This window comes from Triticum urartu, chromosome 7 (genome assembly GCF_003073215.2).
Source record: "Triticum urartu cultivar G1812 chromosome 7, Tu2.1, whole genome shotgun sequence".
Lineage (NCBI taxonomy): Eukaryota > Viridiplantae > Streptophyta > Magnoliopsida > Poales > Poaceae > Triticum > Triticum urartu.
In genome coordinates, this window is record NC_053028.1 from 711,064,710 (window position 1) to 711,088,831 (window position 24,122).

At 40.7% G+C, this 24,122-nt stretch overlaps 1 protein-coding gene across 1 annotated transcript; it reads right to left on the minus strand.

Annotated features, from left to right (window-relative positions):
- Positions 1 to 3,428: 3,428 nt before the first annotated feature.
- LOC125523898 (transcription factor NAI1-like) lies at positions 3,429 to 9,716 on the minus strand. The gene is made up of 3 exons (XM_048688959.1): positions 9,099 to 9,716; positions 7,853 to 8,242; positions 3,429 to 3,628 (listed from the first exon to the last, which is right to left on the minus strand). The coding sequence occupies exons 1-3, from the start codon at positions 9,600 to 9,602 to the stop codon at positions 3,557 to 3,559; spliced, it is 966 nt and encodes a 321-aa protein (XP_048544916.1). The 5' UTR covers positions 9,603 to 9,716; the 3' UTR covers positions 3,429 to 3,556.
- Between the last annotated feature and the right edge of the window lie 14,406 nt (positions 9,717 to 24,122).

Here is a 24,122-nt window from a genome sequence, read left to right on the forward strand (position 1 = left end):
GCTGGTTGGTGGCTGGCTAGCTGGTTGGCTCCGGATCGGACGGATAGTGGTGGTTGGGATGCGGGAGAAATCCCTGCCGGTTCTTCCGGCGCCAACGCGGTGTCGCCTCCTTCCTGATGGGCGTAGGTGTTACCCATCCTCCACTCCTCTCTGCGTGCCGGGGGAAACCCTAGGACATGTCCGGGCAGCAGCGTCGTTGACGTCGCATCCCTTCTTGGAGGTGCTGCTTGGTTACGCGGCGATTCGGAGCCTTGGTGTGTGGTGGGACGAATCCGGAGGGCGCAGCGATGGCGGATTATCTGTGCTTTGCCCAGTTGCCGTTGTTGGCATTTTGTTCTTCTTCTTTCTCTTTTGGGCTTGATGTGCTGTGCCTCCCAGCAGTTATCGTGTGATTGGTGGAAGTTGCTTTATTTATAAAGTGGGGGGAAACCCTTTTTCGGTAAAGAAGATTAGATTGTTCTGATCTCCTGTTTGATGTTTTGGGAGAATAGGGATTATAATTAGTTCGTCGTGAATGTAAGAGAAAACTTATTTTAAGTGACGTTGAGATTTGTGCTAACTTTTAAGGGGGGTGTACTGAAGCAAAACTCAAGATATGCTTGTGTCTAAAAGAATGTTATGATGAAAATTATATTTGAAAACATATGACAAAGGATGCTACATCTTCTGGCAAAAAGTTCAGCATTTCTTTTTTCAAATCTTACATTGATCTTGCATGCTCACAATGACTGGCTTTGCTCATATCTATCCCACACACATGTTATTATGATCCATGTTGAAGAAGAATCTGAGAGAAATTCTCGCATAAATTTTTTATTGATACATGTCTTCAATAAATTATGCCTAGCAAGTGATAAGATTTTATAAGTCCAACATCCATCTATTTATTTTTCATCATATCTTTGTTTTTTCGTGCTCAGTTTGCTATTGTCATGTGTTTGACTATGATTTTGTATCTGGGATGAACAAAACACAGAGTTTACAAGGATATATATTCTGTTTGTTACTTAGGAGTAGAAAGTTTGTTTTAGACTGATTTTGGAATGAGTCGCTCGTGAGTCATACTATTATTTATATGTTAAAGTATGATATTTTTGTAAGTGTCAATCTACTGGAAATCTCCCCCTTGTGGTGGTGGTCCAATTGAAACCTCAACCTTCTTACCCTGAAAATCAGAACATTGGTCAGTCATAACCTTGCAAGTTCCTCACTACTCTCAGTGACATTTCTTACCAATACCACACTTCATCATTGCGGTCCAATTTCAAACTCACTGACCAATAATGCGCTCTTTGACTACAGACTAATTAAAGTTGTCATCTTTCGTTACTGAAAAATGTTTGGTTAACTACGCACGCGTGCGCACGCGCGCGCACACACACACGAACGACAATACCTACCGTTCTACCAGAAATAGAAAACTGATAGTGTAGCACACACTGTTTATAGTACATGAATGATACTTCGACCTCTATCTCAATCTCCCCCGGATTTCTCAATTTTGTCGTTCCTTGCAGACATATATATGGACCATACAACCTAAGCCATCCTCAATATAATGCAGCATACTGCTGCATGTTCCAGCTACTGCAGAAAGTGGTCCATGTGGTCCGTGCAGGAGTGATACCTGGTCGTTATTAGTAGGATGGTCTAGTCTCAAGCCCAAACTTGTGCCGTGAGACCTCCATAATGGTGATGGGTCGGCATGTCCATATTTTTCACTTTCTGGGTGCCGTTATTGATTACTCTCTCGATTTGTAAGGCCCGTCGTATTTTGGGTCAAGCTTTGACAATAATAATTCAACTAATAAGACATCTGTTTTGGGTAACAAACAATTATGAAGTTGGAAACATATATTGAGCAGGCATGCAAAAGTATAATTTTCATGACATAAGTTAAAATTATACTAGTAATAAAATTCATGGTCAAACTTCGACCCAAAATGCGTGTGAGGGAGCCTTACATATTGGAAGAGAGGGAGTAGTTACTTTTAGAGAGTAATCTTCTGAAAGAATAGATAAAATGGAAGATACAGACGTATAAATTTCCCATGCAAAGGTCATAGATTTAATCCTATTTACCAGTAAAAGTTTGGTGTAGAGCAATCGCTGATCTAATATTTATTTATTTTAGCAGGGAAATGTTTAAATTACGAAAATAATGACATACAGATTATTGGAATCAGATAGATATATAGACCAATCTAATATATATATATATATATATATATATATATTATATAGCATATCAACCATGCATCAACTCACATAACTTCACTTTACCAATCAACTAGTTAAGTACGAAGTACGAATAATGACCAATTGGGTTGCCTAGGTTAATCCCAGTACTGATTTAGAACCATATAGAAACTGATTGATGAATTTGTACTTCAATACCTTTAGTTGCCATGGACTTGATTATTTCTCTTACCTACCAATTATCTCGTTCCATTATTTGTCGGCATTTGAATTGTGTTTTCTTATTCCATGGCACACATTTGAATTGTGTTTAATGTCATACTGTCACATATGAACATGCATGGTCTCTAATATGGTGTTATTTGGATTATCATTACAATGCATTTTTATGCTTAAAATTTAGAAAATAATAATAATTAAAGATCTATCTCGAGCAAATAGAAAAAAAGGAAAGTCAATCAGTATTGATATTTTGAGTAGACATGGGTGAGATGATCACTGTTTCCTACAATTGAAATGAAGACGTGAGACCGACTGTATGAATCTATTATTGGTGAAAGAAAAAGTAACCAAGAAAGCAAAGGGTTTTTTCTTTAATTATTTTATTACTTGTATTTCTTTCTTTTTTGTTGTACACTACAACTATTATTCCTTAGAAAAATAGATTATCTTATGTCCAGATGAAATTTGTATCGATGTCCTTGTGAATCTATATGATTGATATCTTAAGATATTTATGCTTGCTATGTAATTTGGATGATCTTTGGTATATCGCTTGTTGTGGCAATACACTAGAAAACAAGCCAACACTATCGTTCCAAATAAGCATCTGCGATTAGGTCCACATCACACACAACCAATGCAGTATAGTTGTGTGTACTGAGGGCTACATTACAAACATGTGTTCAAAAGGAGCATGTATAATGAGCATTACACCCCAATGATTACCATTCCATGTGCAATGATACCCTCACATCAATGACAAGCTCATAGTGATTAGCCCAGAAACTATATGCTTGAGGTTATTTAACTGCGGGCAGTGGCGTGTTCTATTAGTAATGTGTCTTAATGGAAAAAGCTAACTATTGGCAAAATCAAATACAACTACCTTCCATTCCCGATGTAATTTTCGTCATAGAAGCAACATCACTCATGTTTAGATTCTGAGCAGGCATAATAATGATGTATTTATTGCTAAACTTAACCCATCTTTCCACTAAGCAAACATGCATTGGAGCACCTAGCTACTTCGGTTGCCACTTTGTTGTATTTGGAGATGGGCCCATGATGGTGAGCATCGATACGAAAACATCAAATACCAATTTGACCATGGTGTATGGCACAGGTTGTGGATACCCTAATGTTGATCTAGCACCGAGTTGAGCCTTCTGACCATCTCCTCCACTGTTGAGTTGAACCCCTCTTCCAACTGAAATTAAATAAATAGGTTGCACCAAAGTAGTGTAAGCAATGCACACCGATGAAATACTAAAGTTAGTTCATGTATATTTTCCGCTCATATCTAAATCTCATACAAAAACTTAAATGTGTTTGTATAATACATGCATGTCCCACAAGCATCCCCTCACAATTGAGTACAATTTGCATTGTTGAAATAAATAATTCACCACATGATGCATTGAGTCTTATGATGAGAGTTTTTACACTCCTGAAATTAGTTAAAGGTGATGAAACAATTATCTTTTCCTAATAGCGAGATGAGGTTTCATATATACTAACTAAGCAACTGTGTCATCACCCAATTATCTTTTGTGAATGCTACAATGTTAAATATGTTTATTGGGAAATAAACGGTAACCGTGTAGGGAGTGTGAGACTAAAAATATCTAATAAAGGACAATGCTTTGTAGCAATTGTTAGTAAAAATACAAAAAGATAACCTTCTCCAAATGGAAAATATTTAGATGTTTATGAATGATTTTTTTCATTGCTTTTGGATTAATTCATTATCTACTCATGACCCACGAGGGAACATACTAGATTTCATAAACTTTTGTTATACGTCCAGACAGAATCTACCTAATCCCTTATGATCTATCTAGCATCAAAATACACGTTAACATTTGAACTAATTGCTTGATAAACACTTCATATATTGGGAATGGCTAGAGCCAAGTCGACTACATTTTTTAAGGGTCAGTCAATTTACTTCTAGCCATTGGATGAAAAAGGAATAGTTAGATCTCCTTCTTTTACCTCCCTCCTGAAGAAAATTGTCTCATATTTCACCCCATGATCTGACCATGTTCTTCATCTAGCCGCCTTCCGGCTGGCTGAACCGCCTTGCTATCCCGCCCTCCTCGCGACCCCCCCCCCCACATCCAGGCTTGTCTCCGCCCCCGTCCATCCTTCTAAGGTTGATGAACTACCGGATTTCTCTAGCGAACCTCCACCCCATACACCCTAAGATAGACAAGGAGACTTCTTCTCCCCCTGCACCCCCTTTGCACCGCACGATAGATGAGATCGATCAATCCTGCCGCCGACGGCCTCGGTACTCTACAGCGGCTGCTTCTTTCTCAACCAAATCGACAGACCCAAATTAAAAAATTCAGGCGACTTACATCCAGCAAAACTGTCATATATTATATCATGGCTGGGGTGTCTCCTTCATAATGCTTGAATTCCCAAATTAAGTCTTGGTTGATCATTTGTCCCCATTTTTCATTATGTTTAAATTTTATCTAGATGGCATATGTATGGCGCAAAACATGCTGCATCGACATGACCCTTATCCATGGTGGTCCAAAATTATTTCTCGGTGCAGGAATTTTGTAGCAGACTAGAAACATTAGCCAACTAGAATACTTAAATGAGATCATGGCTGATAATATGGCCATCAACTAACTATATATGGTTGTCATGTCATCAACATACATCAATATTAATCACTAATATAATAGGGTTGTCATGTTGTTTTCACTTTCTGGCTTTCTCTTTTCATGTCATTTTTTTCTTGGAGCACGCGGATGTTCGCTCTTGCATTATAGATCAACTTTTTCATTTGTACTTTCTCCAGCCGAGATGGGGTACCATACATGACTGCCTCATATACTATGTAAAATTCTTACACTCGTGACCTAAACCCCGACCCCATCCCACCTCTCTCTCTCTCTCCCAGCTGTTGGATGTCAAGCTCCTCTCCTTCTTGACTCCGGACACCGCCACTATCATTACCACACTTCACCTAAAATGGTAAGGATGGTGCAACACGAGCTATCTCGATCTGACAGAGGCATGTTCTAGCCGTCCTCTATCCATTAGCATCACCCAAGTTGCCTTGAACCGGTTGTGGTTCAGCCTTCCTCACTCTATTGTCCAAGCAACGCGTGTCATGCCTTTTTACATTTGTTTCTTCACATGTGGTGTGCCTTCGCATTGGGGTGGCCTGCCTCATTTTCGAAGACGGTGTGGCATGATCTTCCTTGGTCGAATACCAATGAGGTGCGGCCTAGCCTGCATAGACCCAATAGTGCTACAGTGTAGCTCCAATAGGGAATTAATGGCATGACATGGTTTGACGTGACTTAGTTTGGATGATAGCATGGAGTGGCCTTGCCCTGGCCTTGTGATGGTCAAGGTATAACTAACTCTTGCATTGTCATTCCATGATTGATGCTCCATTTCAGTGTCTTTGCACAAAACGACCTAACAATTAATTTCCTATCTTGATTTTTCAATAGTCCATACAAATCATGTGTCAGTGCTCTTATCTTTGAGCATGACCAAAATAAGATAATATGGACAAGAAGTCAATTGACAACAGATTAATCTAATGGTAAATGATAATGATATTTTGGTTCGCCCTTCCTTTCCTTAACTAGCCCCTCTCTGGTCTATATGTATAACCTTTTAACCTAGCTATATTGTATTTATTCATATTTATCCCTATATATCATCTCATGCATGTATATAAATCTTGAGCATGCTTTGAGCTCAGAAACTCTTGGGTGTTAGATGATGGAATGATGAGGTGAGATGGATATATTGATTCTACTGTCATGAAGCAAATAGTGTAATCAAGAATATGTTTTTCTATTGTAGTTTGTTAATCACATTTCTTTTTCTTTGACAATCGCTGAAATGTACCGGGTTTCCCTTAGCATTTTTTATATTTCTTCCATTCCATAAAAAACACGAGGTCAATTGTACTAATCTTGATGATTTATATATGTGCGTGAGATGGATGTGAGAGAATTGGTGTGATATATGTGTGCATGAGTATGTGTAGTGTGCATCAGTTTGGTTGTTAACTGTTGGACATGTAGACTTGTGCAAAGGATAAGATATTAACGAGTAGTTTGGGTTTGAAGAAAATATGTGTAGACATTCATAGGTCGGTCTACGTAGAAAACCGACGAGGAAAGCCACCGATCCAAGGAGGATGAGAGATAAGGTAGCATTACGGAAAGGCTTGTGTGATACTTGATTCCACTTCTATCATTTCACTATGGTACTATATTCTCTGAGCAAGATAATTTTTGCATAATTTATAAAACAAAGGTTTTGTACATCTAAAGCCATCCCGGCAGATGTTTAGTTAGAGAAAAAAGTATCAACAATCAATATACAGGACTATCTATATAATTCAATCACCTATATTTCTATGTGCTCAAGTTGTTATATTGTCGGTTTATGCGAAGAAAAACTACTAATGCATATGTGCTTATTAATTATTGGTACGTCATAATTAAGCATGTTTGTTACTCCCTCCGTCATGGTTTAGAAGGCGCACTTGGAAATTCTCTAGGACCTAGGTGATTATCTATTGGTTGTGGGATGGGCTAAAAAATAGCATTCACACTACGCATGCATATAGAAATAGTATATCGGAGTACTAATTAGCTATTAGAAATAAATGCAATGCGCCCTAAATCTTGTCTATTGTGGAAACGCACGCAAATTTAACTGTGCCTTCTAAACCGTGACGGAGGGAGTGCAAGATATGAGCATTTCATCCATCCTACGATACATTTTTTTCTTGCTAACCACATCTAGACACTGTGTATGCATACTTGTATTTGAGAGTGGTTTTTCTACACCCCCGCTACACCCCCTTAAGAAAACATAGCAAAACATTTTAAAAAATTCTGAAACTTTGTGGGAATTATTATGAACAAATGTTATAGGTTCTTGCAAAGTTTGATTGTCAAATAGCATTCGAGGAGCTCTGTACAAATAAACAGAATCACTCAAAATGTATGTGCACTGTTTGAGCAGATTTTGCATTTTTGTCTTTTTTTGTACAGAGCTCTTTGAATATTATTTGACCACCAAACTTTCCAAGCATCCATTACATTTGTTAATAATCATTCCCACAAAGTTTCAGAATTTTTGAAATATTTTGTTAGGGTGTAGTGTGGTGGGGTGCAGACACTACTTTCCCTTTTTTTATATCTCATCAAACAGTACGTGAATTGATATTATGAAACTATATTTGGTGATTTTTAATGTAATTTAATCGCAACCCCGATAGGCAATTACTAGCTACTTGTGGAACTACTATATTTTTTACGGATTGATACATCATGAGGAAAATAGCTGCAGGCATCAATTGATACAGAGCCCACGGGTTCCCCTGTTTAAAAAAAAATCTCAGCGGTACAAAAATAACGGTTTGAGTACTACTTGCCTTGGCCGTAATGTTGATGATGGTGGTGTCGGCTAGGAATGGCATGCTGCTGGTGTGGGTGATGGCAAGTCGGAGTACCTCCACCTCTGCCAGTACCCTCACTAGTAGTCCATTTGTGTTCTCACAGTGGATCTGCACTAGCACGCTCTTATCTGAAAACCGGACCTTGATCTCTGGAAGCCATGTGCCCAACTGGCTCGGCTCACTGACATTATCGTCGCCGTAGTTGCTGGTGAGGCCGCCTAGGCAGGGTCTGTTCTTGTGGACGAGTACAGTGGAGCAGATGGTGGTGGTGGCAGCATGCTTGTTGTTGTTCTCCAGGATGTTCACCTTCTCTTGGAGCTCTCTCACGTGCTTCACCGCATCCCCAATAATCGTTGCCTTGTTCATCTGCCACATCGGACTCACATCAATTCACCACCATCTTTCTCAATCTTAAATAACACATGCAATCTTAAATTTTTAATAGATTGGTTGATTAATTAAATAATTAATCCAAGCTTCTACCAAGCAAGCATGCACACATAAGGACAAGGTGCCAATATGCTAAATTAATCCAAGTTGATTCAAATTTTAGAGCATATCATACCAATATGCTATCTTCATGTGGATAGGCCTAGTGCCATTTGATGTACTATGAGTTTTACCATCCTACTAGTTCTTCTAAAAAAAATATATGGGCAGCGCTAGGTGCCGCCCAAAAGGCGTCCTGCGGAAAAACTGGCCTCCAGTCCATTCGTCTGGCCCTTCATAATTCAATTGTTCAGCACAGTGTTTTTTTCTAGGTTTTCAGCGTCACAACATTTCTTCTAGCAGGTATATCAAAATCTAGTAGCAGAGAAATTCAAACACACCCCTGGGGCAAAATTACGCTTTTATTTGCTTCTGAAAAATGTTGAGTATGTTTAAGTTTCACAGAAAATCCATTCTTCTAAGAAAACTATTACAACACAAAAGATTAAAAATCATTCAACGTTGACAAACAAGTTTGCTTTTAATAGAAAGCGTGTTCCTGGAGCGTACCAACACAAAAATAGCCATCAAGGTGGGTGTTTACAGACATTATAATAGATATTATTACTGCAAAAGCTAAAAAAAGGAGATAAGAGCTTATAAAAACGAATGGCATCTCCCTCCTCGCCAAAATCCTTACCTGCAGTTTAACTAATTTGCAGTACATGGTTATTGCAAGAAGCATGCATGGGATGAGATCTATGGAATAGAAGTGATGGATACAAGAGAATACCTTCTTTAGGCCAGGGATAAGAGTGGAGAGCTCCATGAGCCGCTGGTTGATCTTCTCCCTCCGGCGGCGCTCCGCGATTATGTGGTCCTTGGCGGGATCAGGGGACATCGACGACGCCGATGCTGCGGAGCCCTGCAAGTTGCTCCCAGATCTCCTCCCGGCAGCACTCTTATGTCCTCCTCTCGCGGCCGGCTGCGTCGACGCAGCACTGGACTTCCAGCTCATTGGCGTGCTAGCCCTGGCGACGGCGGCGTGGACCACCACATCACCGGAGCTGCTATCCCCGTACTGGTTGTCAACCTGCACCGTCAGGTCCGGGTTGTCACCGGCCGTCGTCGGCAGAGGCTGGGGAGGGGTGCCGAGCTCCTGCTGCGAGGGGAAGGAGGCGGCAGTATGGTCGCCGCAGTGGAAGCTGCCAGTATCGTATACCAGAGAAGCGGCGGCGGGGAAGGTGTGCTGGTCCAGCGTGTTTATCGCCCACTGCATGAAGCTCGACTCCTCCATGTCGATCGACCGATCGAGATTACAAACTCCCAACCCAACTATGCTAGATCTCCACTACAAGAACAAATTAAATCACGAAACTGAGTATCTTACATTACACTCCAAAGAACATATGTAGCCTATAGCTGGCTAGATGCATTACATATGTGTTGGTTATGGGGTATATATAGCTAGAAAGCCTAGAGATGCATCATACCAAGTGCAAAACAGTGCAAAATGGACCAGGTGCACTGTCACCACAACCCTGGGGCCTATCTCTGCCCCAGCCTATTCGTACATATAAATATTGTCTACTAAAGCACATTCTAAATTAGATCCGAATTTGAGCAGACAGGTGGGGCAGTCGCCCATATATAGTTATGGGGATCGTGTATGCGCGTCGGGTAAGCTATTTTTAGATCTAGCACAGTATACTTATTTATTATTTCAAAAATATTTATTTTCATTGCTCGTAGCACGAAGAAAATTATTTTGGAGTTGTACCTTTTCTTTATCTTTCAATTATAACATAAATTGGCTGGTATCTCAGTATCTCACACAAATCATGTCCAACGTAAGGGTTTGTTTTGCTTCTAAAGCAACAGAAACATATTTCTTGATCTAGAGAATTTGCGTTCATGTCAACCATAATTTCTTTTTGGACCAAACATAAGATTGTGACTATAATTTTTTTCCTGAGACGTTCAACAATATTTTTGTATCCATCGGCCAAACAATTTCATTCATTTAAATAGGAGTTTATTTGCATCATCATATACGAAGTCCTTTTGAAGATTACATACTCTATCCTAATTTAACTTTGCTTTTCATGAAACTAGAGGATACCATGCGCGTTGTTGCAGGAATTGGTTGATGAAAAATTTGGGTTAATAACATGAGAACCGAGAAAATGAGTTATTATATTTGATTATGTATAGTTGTAAACATTTTCTCGTGGATGGTTGAATATTTTGGTGAGTCTCTTCCCATGCACGATGGCATGTTGAGGTGGGCCTTATCCGACTCATGATGGTATGGAGGTCGCATGCTTCCATATTGAGAATTTGAGATATTAAGTTAGTGGGGATGACTCTCTTAGGTATATATAGGATACATCCAGATGACTAACACATGCAACAGCCATGGCGGTGCCTGCAAAATTCATAACGCGGTCATGTCGATTCCATGTCATCTCCTTATAAAGGCATTGCCACGTTGCCTCCTTATGATATAGCCATAGCCGCCTCCTAGCCATATTGGACCGTGTACTGTCCCCGATGAACTTGTCTTGGCCACCATACCCCACATGGTGAGAGCACACCCATCAGATCTACAACTTCACCCACTCACCATCCTAATCTTGCTCATTGCCATTCTCATGTGTCCTGATTTTTAAACAAAAATGTGAGGCCCAAACTCAATTTGTCGTGTCAATTTGTTCGTGCCTGCTCGAAATTTGATGTGCGTGTGTGGAGGGTGAGAGAGAAAGAGATAGAGAGTGAGACAAGGAAAGAGAGGGGGAGTGTATTATTTATTTTGTAGATTTGAAATAGAATAGGATGGAGATCATCGGCCAACTTCTTCATGCACTTGCAGTTCGAATTTGAATTATATTTGCTAAATCCTTAGAAATGCACTTAATGACTTAAATATAGCTAACGCACCCGAAAAAAATGCCAGGTTCTGACATGGGAAATGTGATTGTGTATGTTGATTATGGAAAAGGTTTCAAGTTAAAACAATGTGATTTGTCTACACTTCTCCTTCAAACCTAGCATGTTTCCTATTGAAATCAGGGTTCTTCCTCGTACAAGATCCATTTTTGATTATTCTGCGTGACAACTTTTCTGAAAAAATCTTGAATTGTTTCCATGGACTCTCTAGGGGCCATATCATGATACCATGGCAAGTTTCTGGTTTTTCTGACTTGGTTTGATCTTTGAGAATTAAAATGCTAATAAATGGTATATGGGAAATGTTTATTGGATAAGGCCAAAACATTGACTCAAGTACACAAATAAAAAAAATCAACCCATTATTCTTGACATCATTTAAGATACTTGCAATTTAGATTACGAATTTCATCCATTAAATGCCTAGAATTTCTCTTATATGCTTAAATATAGGAAATGAAACCGAAAAAGGGTCAAAATTTAACATGTGCAATTTCATGGTGTATATTGAGCGTAGAAACAATTCCAAGGCCAATAGATGAAGTTGCCCGACACTAAACATGAAAACTATATATATGTGTCTAGAGAAAGCAAAGATAAGAAAGAATAGAAAACACAAGAAAGAAGGAAAGGAAGAAAGGAAGGAAATGACAAGAAAATAATGCAAGGAGAATAATGACAAACATAAAGGGGAAGAGAAGAAAGCAAAGTAAATAAAAGATAGAAAATAAAAAGAGGAGGAAAACTATTATCTAGTGCTCTTTCTTGGGTACTCGGCCAAGATGACCAAGTTGTCAACCACGGCAGTGATGGACACGTGTCACATGGTTTGTCGAGTGTCGTCCATATGACACCAGCAAAGGTTGGCTTTGCTGAGTGCCCCGCTTTTCCCAAGTTTTTTTATTATTTTGAGCACTCTGCTAAGCTTGGACTTTGCTGAGTTTTATCTCGATGACGAGTATTTTTTTAAGCACTCGGTTTAGGCACTTGGCATAAAAGAATTTCATAGTGGTTTCAGTCAATGCACCACTCATACCTTATATTTAAGGAAACTATTGTAGGCTTCTAAGAATCAAAACGATTTGGATCTTCTAATTAAATATCTAGATTAACTCCTTTATTTAGTTTTATTTCTTGCATGCAATTTAATTTGGCATGAAGAAAAATTATTAAGAGACTGGTAGGATTTGACACAAATCATTTTGTGGGCTAAAGAATATGCTTTCATGGCAACCATAATTTTTGAACCTAATACTCCCCCGATCCATATTAATTGACAATGCTGTAGTACAAAATTGTATTAAAATTGTACTAAAGCAATGTCAATATGGACCGGAGGGAGTAGGAAATTTTGTGCCGAATGAAGTCTTTTAACATCTTTCGCCTCCATAGACTAGATAATTGCTTCCATTAAACTATGAATTTTCTTAAATCAACATAAAAATAATCAATATTAAGACTAAATACATTAATTTCAAATGAAATTGAGTTTTATCTCTGAAGAAATGTGCAGTTGTTTTCATCTAACATGGGCTTTTATTTCCATGATTTTATGTCAACTCCTTGCAAAGGCCTTCCACCTCACTTCCTTTCGAGGCATCCACACCACCCTCCTAGCTACACCGGATTGCGTGCTATCTATGATGGACTCGTCCTGGCCACTACACCTTCCATGGCTCGAGTTCTCTGATCAGGTCTACAACTTCATCCACTCGCTGTCATATTCATGTTCATCGACATTGTCGTGTGCCCTGAGTCCAACCACCGTATACCTCAACCACAAATTTGTGTTGTCGCATTGTTTGAACCTCCTCAGAATATAGAGTGGACTCGTTGGTTGGTTGTGTGTGTGTGTGTGTGTGTGTGTGTGTGAGAGAGAGAGAGAGAGAGAGAGAGTCTCATATGGTTAGGCATCTTTTGGTGGAACATCCACTCGGGTTCAAATTCTAGACTCAACAGGGGTGCTCGCATTTTCTTAGATTTATTCAAAGATTTTTAATCTTAAGATTTATTGGCACATCCTCTCGGAGGTGCTCATGTGGGAATGTGTATGTACGGGTGATTGTTCCTGTGTCTATATAAGTGTCTACGTTTGTTTAAGAAAGCAAGAGAGAGATGAGCAATTATTTATCTTTTAGATCTGAAATAGTATAGGATGGGAATAGCTGGCGAGGACCATTGGCCTGTTTCCTTTAACCAGGGACTTTTGCAGTGATGTTGGAGCAGCTAGGTAGCTGACCAGCTCTCTCGCTGAGGAAACCAGTCACTTGCCGCGATGAGTTAACTCATTATTGGTGCACACTCACACCAACTGTTTGATGAAGGAAACGTAACGGGAAATGGGCAACAAGTCGATGCACAGTACGTTTGTACGTGGTGATGTAATGCTTGCAGCATTTGCAGCCAGAAGTAAACGATAACGTTTAATGATGCACACTGTTGATGGTACCCACTCGCCGGACAACCCACGCATGCACATGGATGTACGGCACACGTTCACCTGCCACTCCAAATCAATAATTAAACACTGGGCGCTAGCGGCAGCGTAATGAGGCACGTGAAGCTCAGGCCACCACTGGTAGGTTGTTCTTTTACAAATGTTACATCGATCAATTAACGGATACGGTAGGTTGTGTCTAAGTTAGAGCAACTCCACCGCGGTGACCTATTTTGTTCCCGCACGTCTTTTTGAGTCGATGCAGACAGAAAAGTCGGCTCAACGCATTGACCCAAATAGACGCGTGTCCGTTTTTCGTTCGCCTGTCAACCCATTTCCGACCCAATTTTGAGCCTCATTTGCGTCGGCGCGGACATAAAATGGACGCGCGCGGCGCCCGCCTACTCCTCCCTCTGGCCTGCTAGTCGGTGGCACATTGGCCATCCTCTTCCATTCCAACAGTAAACCCTCGCCCGCCTCCTTCGACGACGCCGCCGCTGCCCATTTTCCGGTGCCTCAGCCAGCTGCCGATGCCGAAACATCCCCCCACCCCCTCTCCAACGCCGCCACCTCTCACGTCGCCGCCGGGGCTCCGAAAGCTTCCCACCCCACCTCCCCGACACAGCCGCGACCAGGAAGCCGCCTCGCTGCCATGACAGCTCCTTCGTCCTGACACCGGCACGCTCGTCTGACGCCTGCACGCTCATCGGACGCCGCCAGGGTAGCCAGCTGGTCCGAGGGACGGCGCGACTCCCTTCACCGGCCGGCTCCTTCTCGACGCCCGCAAGCTGTTCGACAGTTTTCCAAGGTACAAAATGGACTCCGTCAACGAGTTCTTTTTCCATAATTTCCTTTGCGACTCCGACGATTCCTCGTCTGATGATGATGAGGAGATCTTGGCCACCGTGTTGGTCCAACACCACCTCAATAGCCAGTGGCCATTGTTCCGTGGCTCCATTCTGGGGCACCTTCCGGCGTTGAATCGCAACTGAGAGAGCGGGCATTTCTTTTTTGGAAGGACTACTTTGACATCTTTTCAACCATATTAGAGAGAGGGTGGTCGGATACAATGACTATTTCGAGTGCAAAGAGAATGCCCTTGGAAAGATTGGCTTCTCCTCTTATCAGAAGTGCACTGCAGCCGCCCAGATGCTTGCATATGGAGTGCCCAGTGATCTCATTGATAAGTACGTCCGTATGAGCAAGTCTACATACCTAGACTCCCACTAGTAGAAAAAGGGCCATTTGTCCCGGTTTTAGAGGGCCTTTAGTCCCGGTTCTGGAACCGGGACTAAAGGGTCGTTACTAAAGCCCCCCCTTTCATCTCGGTTCTTACATGAACCAGAACACCAACCGGTACTAAAGGTATTTTTACGAAAAAATTGATTTAAAAAAAATGATTTTCAAATTTCTAAATTATTTTTCAATTTAACCTCTAATCACCCCTCATCACTGCTCTATTTAAACTCTAATCTCGAATCACCCATCATCATTCCAAATCAACTAACTTCCCGGCCGGTCACCCATCCTCTCACTACTCCAGCCTGAGCACGCTTAACTTCCGGGTTCTATCTGCACTTGTTGTTTTCCTGACAATAGTAAGATGTCAATCCTATTAACCCTCAGGAGTTTAGCTTGAGCATGATGTCACACGTTTCACTGTTTGAGTTTGAAACTATTATTCTAAAAAACAATGATTATTTAGTAACACTAATATTTCTTAAGTAAGTAGTTTGACCACAGTTTGAACAGATTGGACCAAAATTCAAAAAATTGAAATAATTATTTAGTAACACTAATATTCTTGAATAATTATGTAGTAACACTAGTACTTCTTGAATAAGTAGTTTGGCCATAGTTTGCCCACAGTTTGACCAGATTTGACCAAAATTCAAAAAACTGTAATAATTATTTAGTAACAGTAATATTCTTGAATAATTATTTAGTAACACTAATACTTCTTGAATAAGTAGTTTGACCAAAGTTTGACCTGATTTTACCAAATTCAAACAAAAAAACTGAAATTTGAGCATAACTTTTTTTCCTTTTAGAATTTGAGGATTCTAAAAATTTGCAGACAGGCCGTAGGCTGTCAAAACCGGATGGGGATTTTCATGCTGAACATTTTGATATATTATATGTTTTTTTCGACTATGCAAAAGTTATAGCTGTTTTACCTTTTCATGACACTTTTTTGCAAAACATGTCCAAATTTAAGTTCTTTAATTTTCCTAACTAGTAGATGTACTAATATAACTACATCTCGAAGAATTTTATTTTTTGAAGTTTTTATCATTTTCTTTTGCTTTTTAGAAAACTGAAAAGGCGATTCGGGGGGGAGGGGGGGTAGAATTTGAAAATGGGACCTTTAGTCCCGGTTTGACACACGAACCGGGACTAAAGGGTGCAACACCCACACCCTTTAGTTCCGGTTCGTGTCTCAAACCGGGACTAAAGGTCAAATCTTTAGTCCCGGTTTGAGATACGAACCGGGACTAAAGGGGGTCGCACCCTTTAGTCCCGGTCCATGTCTCAAACCGGGACTAAAGGGCTCATTTGAACCGGGAGTAATGCCTTTAGCCGCATGAACCGGGACCAATGCTCACATTAGTCCCGGTTTGTGACTGAACCGGGACTATTGGGCTTATCTGGCCTGAACGAAAGCCCTGTTTTCTACTAGTGTCCATGTACAAGTTCTGCATGGCTGTGATTGCCGTGTTTGGCCCTGAGTACTTGAGAGAGCCGACTCCTCAAGATACACCTCGAATGCCAGCAGGGGCTTCCCAGGGATGCTTGGCAGCATAGACTACATGCACTGGAACCGCCCTTCTGCTTGGCAAGGGCAATATAAGGGTCATGTCAGGGCTTGCACTATCATACTTGAGGCTGTGGCATCACAAGATCTCTGGATCTGGCACTCTTTCTTCGGCATGTCCGGATGACACAATGATATCAACGTGCTTCAATGCTCGCCGGTGTTTGCAAGGCTTGCCGAAGGCAATAGCCCACCGGTGAATGTTACCATCAATGGCCACAACTACCACAAATGATACTACCTAGGTGACGGTATCTATCCTCCGCGAACAACTATTGTGAAGACAATCCCCGACCCTGTCGGAGAGAAGAGGAAAAGATTCACCTAGGAGCAAGAGAGTGCTAGAAAGGACGTCGAGCGTGCCTTTGGTGTTTTGCGACCTTGATGGGGTATCGTTCGGTATCCTGCCAGGACTTGGAGCATGAAGAAGTTGTGGGAGGTAATGATTGCTTGTGTGATCATGCACAATATGATCGTAGAAGATTAGCGCCCGAAACGTATCTATGATCAAGGGTTTCAGTTTCAGGGTGAGAATGTTGTGCCTGAGCATAGAAGAGCGGCAACGTTTGAACAGTTCACCCAATTTCATCATGAAATGCGTGATTGGAAAACTCACATGCAGCTGCAAAATGATTTGGTCGAGCATATGTGGGTTGGCAACCAATAGGTGTATCCTTTTTATTTAGCTTGTAAAACTATGTGAGAACAATTTAATTTATATTCGGGCTTGTAAAACTATGCTTTAAATTTGGTTGTGAAAATTATGCTTCCTTGTGAAACTATATATTTTCTTGTGAAATATGCAAAGTGTACATTGAAAATCGAGGCCAACCGGCCACGCCGGCAAATATGGGTCGACGCATTGGGCGCATTGCCGACCCAAATAGAAAAAAGACGGACACCGAGTGGATGGCCGATCCAAACGGACAAAAAGCGGACAAATGCGCGGTCCGTCTGGGTCGGCGCATTGGAGTTGCTCTTAAGAGAGACGAAACACAACTCATGCTAAGAGATTATTTTTTAGTTTAAAGACACAAAACTCCATTTTTGCTTCTCTTTCTAACTCAGCAATAATCCTACAGGGCATCACCAATTAATGAACGTTGACATAACCTCATTGAACCTACCATAATAATATGTTTATTTTTTCATATTTTATCACTTATTTTACCATTTTTCCTTGGTCACTTTGGTGGCTACTTTCTAGTACATCAAAATCAGCTACACAGTACACAACTCGATGCCGGTAACATATATGCTTTGTACTCCTTTGTGTCCATGCCAACTGTGATTAGGGTGATGCAGTGAGACTGCAATTAGGATTCGGATTATGATTGTTCAGACAAGGTTGATTATGACTAAGATGACAATATGCAATTAGTGATATCGTGTTGATTGATTGTATGACTATACATAATTTTGGAATTGTGCAAAAGTCCTACATTTTACCTACATTCCCAAGATTGCTTCGATTCTAAACTGTGTTCATCATGTGTTTTCCAATTGTTACATTTTGATGTACTAGCTGATCTTCCAAGGAGACTGTGCAGCCGTCCAAGGAAGTGTTACAAACATTGTCAGTCATCCGCCGGCTACTAAATATTCAGGTGTATTATCCAAACTTACATCTGATATACTGGACAGAACCTTCGGGTATCTAAATCTGTCAGCTAACAAACCTCTAACCATTTTTCTCAACATAAATAGATGCAATGTGCATGATGTATAATTTGTGTGCAATGTTACATGGATATTCTTTACTAATCCGCTTCATCTGAAAATGTCCAACAAAGCACACCAGTAAGACATGGACCCTGTGTTTGGGTTTCTTATCTGCTGATGCATTTTTTTGTTACAATGTTTTTTTCCATGGCAGCGTCCACGCACGCTCTTCGAACCTAAAAGTTTTCACAGCTACTATAGTAATGGAAAACAAGTTCAGGCAAGTTAAGTTTAGGTCTTGTCTTTATTCTCCCTTTTCCTTTAATGATAAGTTGTGAACTTTACGGCTATGTGTTGTACATGAGCGTGGGTAAAGCAAAAAATCATGAAATTGTTTTACTTGACCGGCCTTGAGTTGATTTATGATAAAATACTATTAGACATTGAGAAATACAAGAGTCAAAGCTGAGTTCCTAATGTAATATTGACATGCTTACTTAACGTTTTGTAAGTGGAACCTTATATTTATGCATTGATTTATAGTATCCCTCCATTCCTAAATATAAATCTTTTTAGAGATTTCAATATGGACTACATACAGAACAAAATGACTGAACTTATACTCTAAACTACGTCTATATACATCCGTATGTAGTCCATATTGATATCTCTAAAAAGACTTATATTTAGGAACGGAGGAAGTAAGATAAATCAAGTTTATTTCTTTATTATTTCCTAATTATCAACTATAGACAACTGTTTTGCATTACTGTTCTTAAAGTTAAATTTGTTACTCCTCCGTCCCATATTATAAGAATATTTTTCAAACTATGTTAGCTTGAGAAACGTTTTTATATTATGGGACAAAGGGAGTAATAGATTGGAGGAATCAGACACAAATCTTCTTCTGGACTAGAGTGCTTCCATATCACTATAACTTTTGAACCTAATAGGAAAGTTTGTGTCGAATGCAAAAATAATAATAACACATACAACAACATTTCCCTTCCATCGCCTGGATAATTGCTTCCACTATAATATGAGTTCGCTTGCATCAACATAAAACTCACTTTGGAGATTACATACATTAATTCATAATGAAATGGAGTTTTGTCTCCGCAAAAACGTGCACTTGTTTTCATCTAGCATGGGCTTTGTTTTCCATGAAATAAGACAAGTCTGACCGACACATACATCATCCATGTCAGGCGGTGCGCACCACGGCCACTACCCCGTACGAATTTTATGTCATATCCTTGCAAAGGCCTTCCACATCTCCTCCTTTCGAGCCAGCCACACCTCCCTCCAAATTGTATCAGAATGCAGGCCACCCACAGTGAACTCGTCCTGGCCACTACTCTACGAATGGCTCAAGCGCTCGATCGGATCTATAACTTCATCCACTCGCTATGATAATCATGCTCATCATCATTGCCATGTGCCCTGATTCCAACCACCACGTACCACACACACAAATGTATCTTGTCGTGTTGTTCGAACCGCCTCGTTGTTTGGAGTGGCCAATTGGTTGCGTGTGTCTGAGAGAGAGAGAGAGAGAGAGAGAGAGAGAGAGAGGATTGAGCTCAGATGGTTAGGTACTTTGCGGTGGAACCATCTCACTTGGATTCAAGTACTAGACTTAGCACGGGTCCTCACATTTCTTGGATTTGATCCAAGTTTTCCAGTGATATTCATACAGTGGGGGTGACATTCCTTTCGACTATGAGGCGATTGTGATTGTGATGACTCTATCAATCCAAAGATTGACTAGGTCACCCAGAGATGCTCATAATGGTAAGGCGTACATGCATTCATAGAGGTGGTTGTTAGTGTGTGTATATGAATATCTATGTTTGTACTGTGTGTGTGTGTGTGTGTGAGAGAGAGAGAGAGAGAGAGTAGGACGATAATAGTCGGCGAGGACCATTCGTGCATTTCCCTAAACCAGGAACTGTTGCACTGATGTTGGAGCAGTTAGCTAGCTGACCAGCTTTCTCCATAAGGAAATCCGTCACTTTCCTCGATCAATTAACTCCTTATGGGTGCCTATTCACACCATTTCTCCATTGAACAAGTGGATGCAACAGAACTGTCATCGGTTCTGAATTCTGATAATCTAAAAGTAGTTGATACTATCAAGAACGATAACCAAACCACCAGACAAAATATCTAAACACTAGTGTTTGGCTAGATCATCCTCCTCCTCTTCTGGAAAATGCTTAACGTTGTTATCCCATGAATAAAAGGTCAAGAAAAAAATCTTCGATAATCACACGCACACCAACTACTTGACGAGGGGGACGTGAGCGCAATGGGGCAAAAACAAGTGGATCGCCGTCTACACCTCAAGGATCCACGCACGTGGTGATATAGTGCTTGCAGCGAAAGGGCCACGCATTTGCAGCTGGAAGTAACCAAAAATGATTAATGATGCACACTATACATGATACACACTCGCCTGACACTCATGGCCACGCATGCATATGAATGTAATGAAACACGTGAAGCTCAGGCCACCACAGGCGACTGGTCCTGACCAATTAACCACGTACACTGGTTGATGTGTATCCTTCCGTCAAGTCTAAGATGACAAGAAAAATCTTGTTATACAATAAGGGTTTTTTCACAAATTTTATGCTGACTACTTTTTTCAATAAAGGATGCTTTATTACTAAACAAGATTAAGCATTTTTTTATGAACTGATGACAGTGGGAAAGGCTCCCACTGACTTTTATATTAACTAGATGATACCCCGCACGTTGTTGTGGGAATATTTAGCAACATATTTAAATGTGTTTTGTTGTATGAAGCATAAATATTTGAAGTAATAATATAAAAAGTTAAAACTGAAAATACATATAATTTATTGTGTTTGATTACTATATAGTTGTAAAATGTTTATTAAATATAAATAACTTAATAGAATGAAAATTCTCATGTATGCTTGCATGTTGAGATGAGTCTTTTTTCATGATGTTTCATGATGAAGTAGCATGCTTGCATGTTGAGAGATATATGATAGTGGAGGTGGACCTTTCGTCATGCATGTTGTGTGATGATGTGGCATGCTTGCATGTTGAGAGAAATAGTTAGTGGGGGCTAGCTATTTAGATATAGTAGATATGTTAGTGTGTCAAAACAGTTCAGTCAGGTTATGTTACATGGTGGGAGGGGGGGGGGGGGGGGGGGGGGGGTCAAGAGGAGAGGGTAGAAGTGTCCTAGTAAGAATTACAATGTGTCTACCAATGTGGCTAACAAGATTAAGCATTACACATGGTTTCTGCATAACTAAGATGCACGCAGCCAAAACTATACCAACTACTTAATTACACATGTGTGTGAAGTTATGTTCTGATTAAGTGAGAAAACTTATGCCAAGAGTTTTCCTGTAAGTTACAGAAGACACATAATTCCATGTTTGCTTCCTTTCTAACTTAGCAATAATTTACCGGGCATAGCTGGTTAGAGAACGTTGTCATAAACTTATTGCACCCTTTTTGTAGATGAAGGGCATTTTTATTAACTCACAGTCATTTTTTCCCACCTACACATAGTTTTGGTCTTGTGTGATTTTGCTATTTGTGGACGTACTTTTTGTGTGTGTGCGTTGAAGTTGACTGTGTGCATCCTAGCTATGCAGAGGCCGAGTGTGTGCTTATTGTATTTGTATCCTCTTGATGCTTCATTTTGAGTTAATAAAATCCACCCTTTATCAAAAATAATAATAATGTAGCATCAAGGAGATACAACACAAAATGAGTATACAACGCAAATTAAGATGCACAACACCAACATGAACAGACGCACAATATAAAAGGACAGTTGGCAATAGTAAAGTTATGTCGAGGAGGGTGGAGGTCCTATCCATAGATATGCTGCCACCCATGTGAGTGTAAAAGCATCCCTGCCACCTGCTCCAACCATGTACACATCTTGTGAACAGCGGCCAGTACTCCATTTGGTATAGTGTAGACTGTTTACAAAGCCAATGAGTACATCGGTACTTAACATACAAGGAAGATGAAATTTTATTAATAAAAAGCATATCATTTCTATATAGCCAAAGTGACCAGAATAAGTCAGAGGCTCCCACCCTTATTAGCATACTAAACTTGTTAGGTATGTTATAAGCCAGTGACCATATAGATTGGCAACACTTCTTGGCAAATACAAATTAAACATCAGTTGGATCATTGGCCGTGTAAAACGCACAAAATTACATTGGAAGAATAGGCATTTAATTGTCTCATCATGAGCACAAGCTTCCGTGCTAGTTACAACGCATGAGCTAGTCCTTTGTTAGCAGAACCCCATGGCGTAGGTAGCACACAAAAATCCTATATTTAGTCATATCTTTGAATTCTCCGAGTGCGAGGGCGCCCGATGACAGACCCATTTTGAGTTAGGTTCCAGTGAAATCCAACCCATTCTTGTGTAGGGTGGATTGAATCCAAATGAACTAGAGGATGGTGCCATGACACAAGACAGAGGGCTAAGAAAATCCCGCCTAAAAGAAAGATCTTGGAGGAGCTTAGAACTTGCGCAAAACTATCATTCTTATCGTGAGTAATGTGACACAAGGCTGGATACTATTCCAGGAGAGTAGCATTTCCCATCCATTTGTACTCCTAGAAGCGAATCTCGGAGCCTTCCTTGCTCGCGAAGGAACTGAAGAAAAAATATGTCTCTTGATCGCAAAGGAACTGAAGAAAAAAAATATGTCTCTTGCAGCAACAGTCCTGCCAAAAATGTAAGTTCCCAGGCTTCCAACTTGCCTGAGACACAACTTTTGGGCCAAAATTCTTTTGGCGCAAGAGGGTTTGCAAGACGTCATCCACGGTAAGAAGCTTGTACAACCATTTACTAAGTAAGGCATAGTTTTTGACCTGGAGGTCATGTATGCCAAGGCACCCCTAGTCTATTGATCAACAACCACACTTCCTTTGGTCACCCAATTGTGTGCCCTGACCTCCCCGTATCCACCCTAAATTTGGGCTGGATATGAGGGGTGCCGGGCAGCCCAGACATTTGGGTCCGGTTTGAGGCGCCCGATTGGGCGACTTTTTTTTACCAGTCAGTGATCGCAGGGCCGGGCCCATAATGGTACCAAATGTGCGGCCCGCACAGGGCCCATAAGTTTGGGGGCCCCAATTTTTTTATATAGCCTAGTATTTCTGGAAAAAAATACGTAGCAGCTGCCGCACTAGGGCGCTGGAGCTGGGCCCGAGGCCATCGAGCACTGGAACTCGTCGGATCGTCGCTTGACTCGATCGATCTTTCCCAAATAAAAATGGAAACTGCTCTCTAGCTATGGAAACGGGATCATGGGTCTACAAAAATGGGATCGCTATACCAGTCAATCGGGATCGCCTCGATCGGGAAACCAACAGGCCAACAGCAGTCCCGTCGGCGCCGCTACAGGAGTCAGGAGATGAAAAAAAGGAGACGAGATCGTCTGCTTGGTCGTCGCCTTTGCCTCATCAGAGCCATCGGATTCAGGCCGCTGTCGTTGTCTTCCTAGCTTCCTCTCCTAATTTTCAGACTCGTCGTCCCATCGGATCAATCTGTGACCGACTGACCGACTCCAGCCTCCAAGTGCTTAGCGAATCCTCTAGTTCCTACTCCTAAATTGTAATTCTTAATTTCCTAATTAAATTTTGACAGGGACCGTTACTTTGTTAGAAATTGGTTCTTACCTGGATTAAAGATCACAGTATAGCAGTTCAACCGGACATGACTCAAAACTAGGTGAGTAGACGATTTGTCTAATTGCAAAACATTGACATTATATTATTTACATTATTAAACTTTTCGGTGAAATTTATATACATTATAATTGCTCGTTAATTAGTTTTCCCCACAAAACTTTTTTGCTCGTTAATTAATTCATTTTTTTACCGAGATAGGGCCCCATTTTTTGTTCCGAACAGGGCCCCGGATTTTGCCGGCCCGG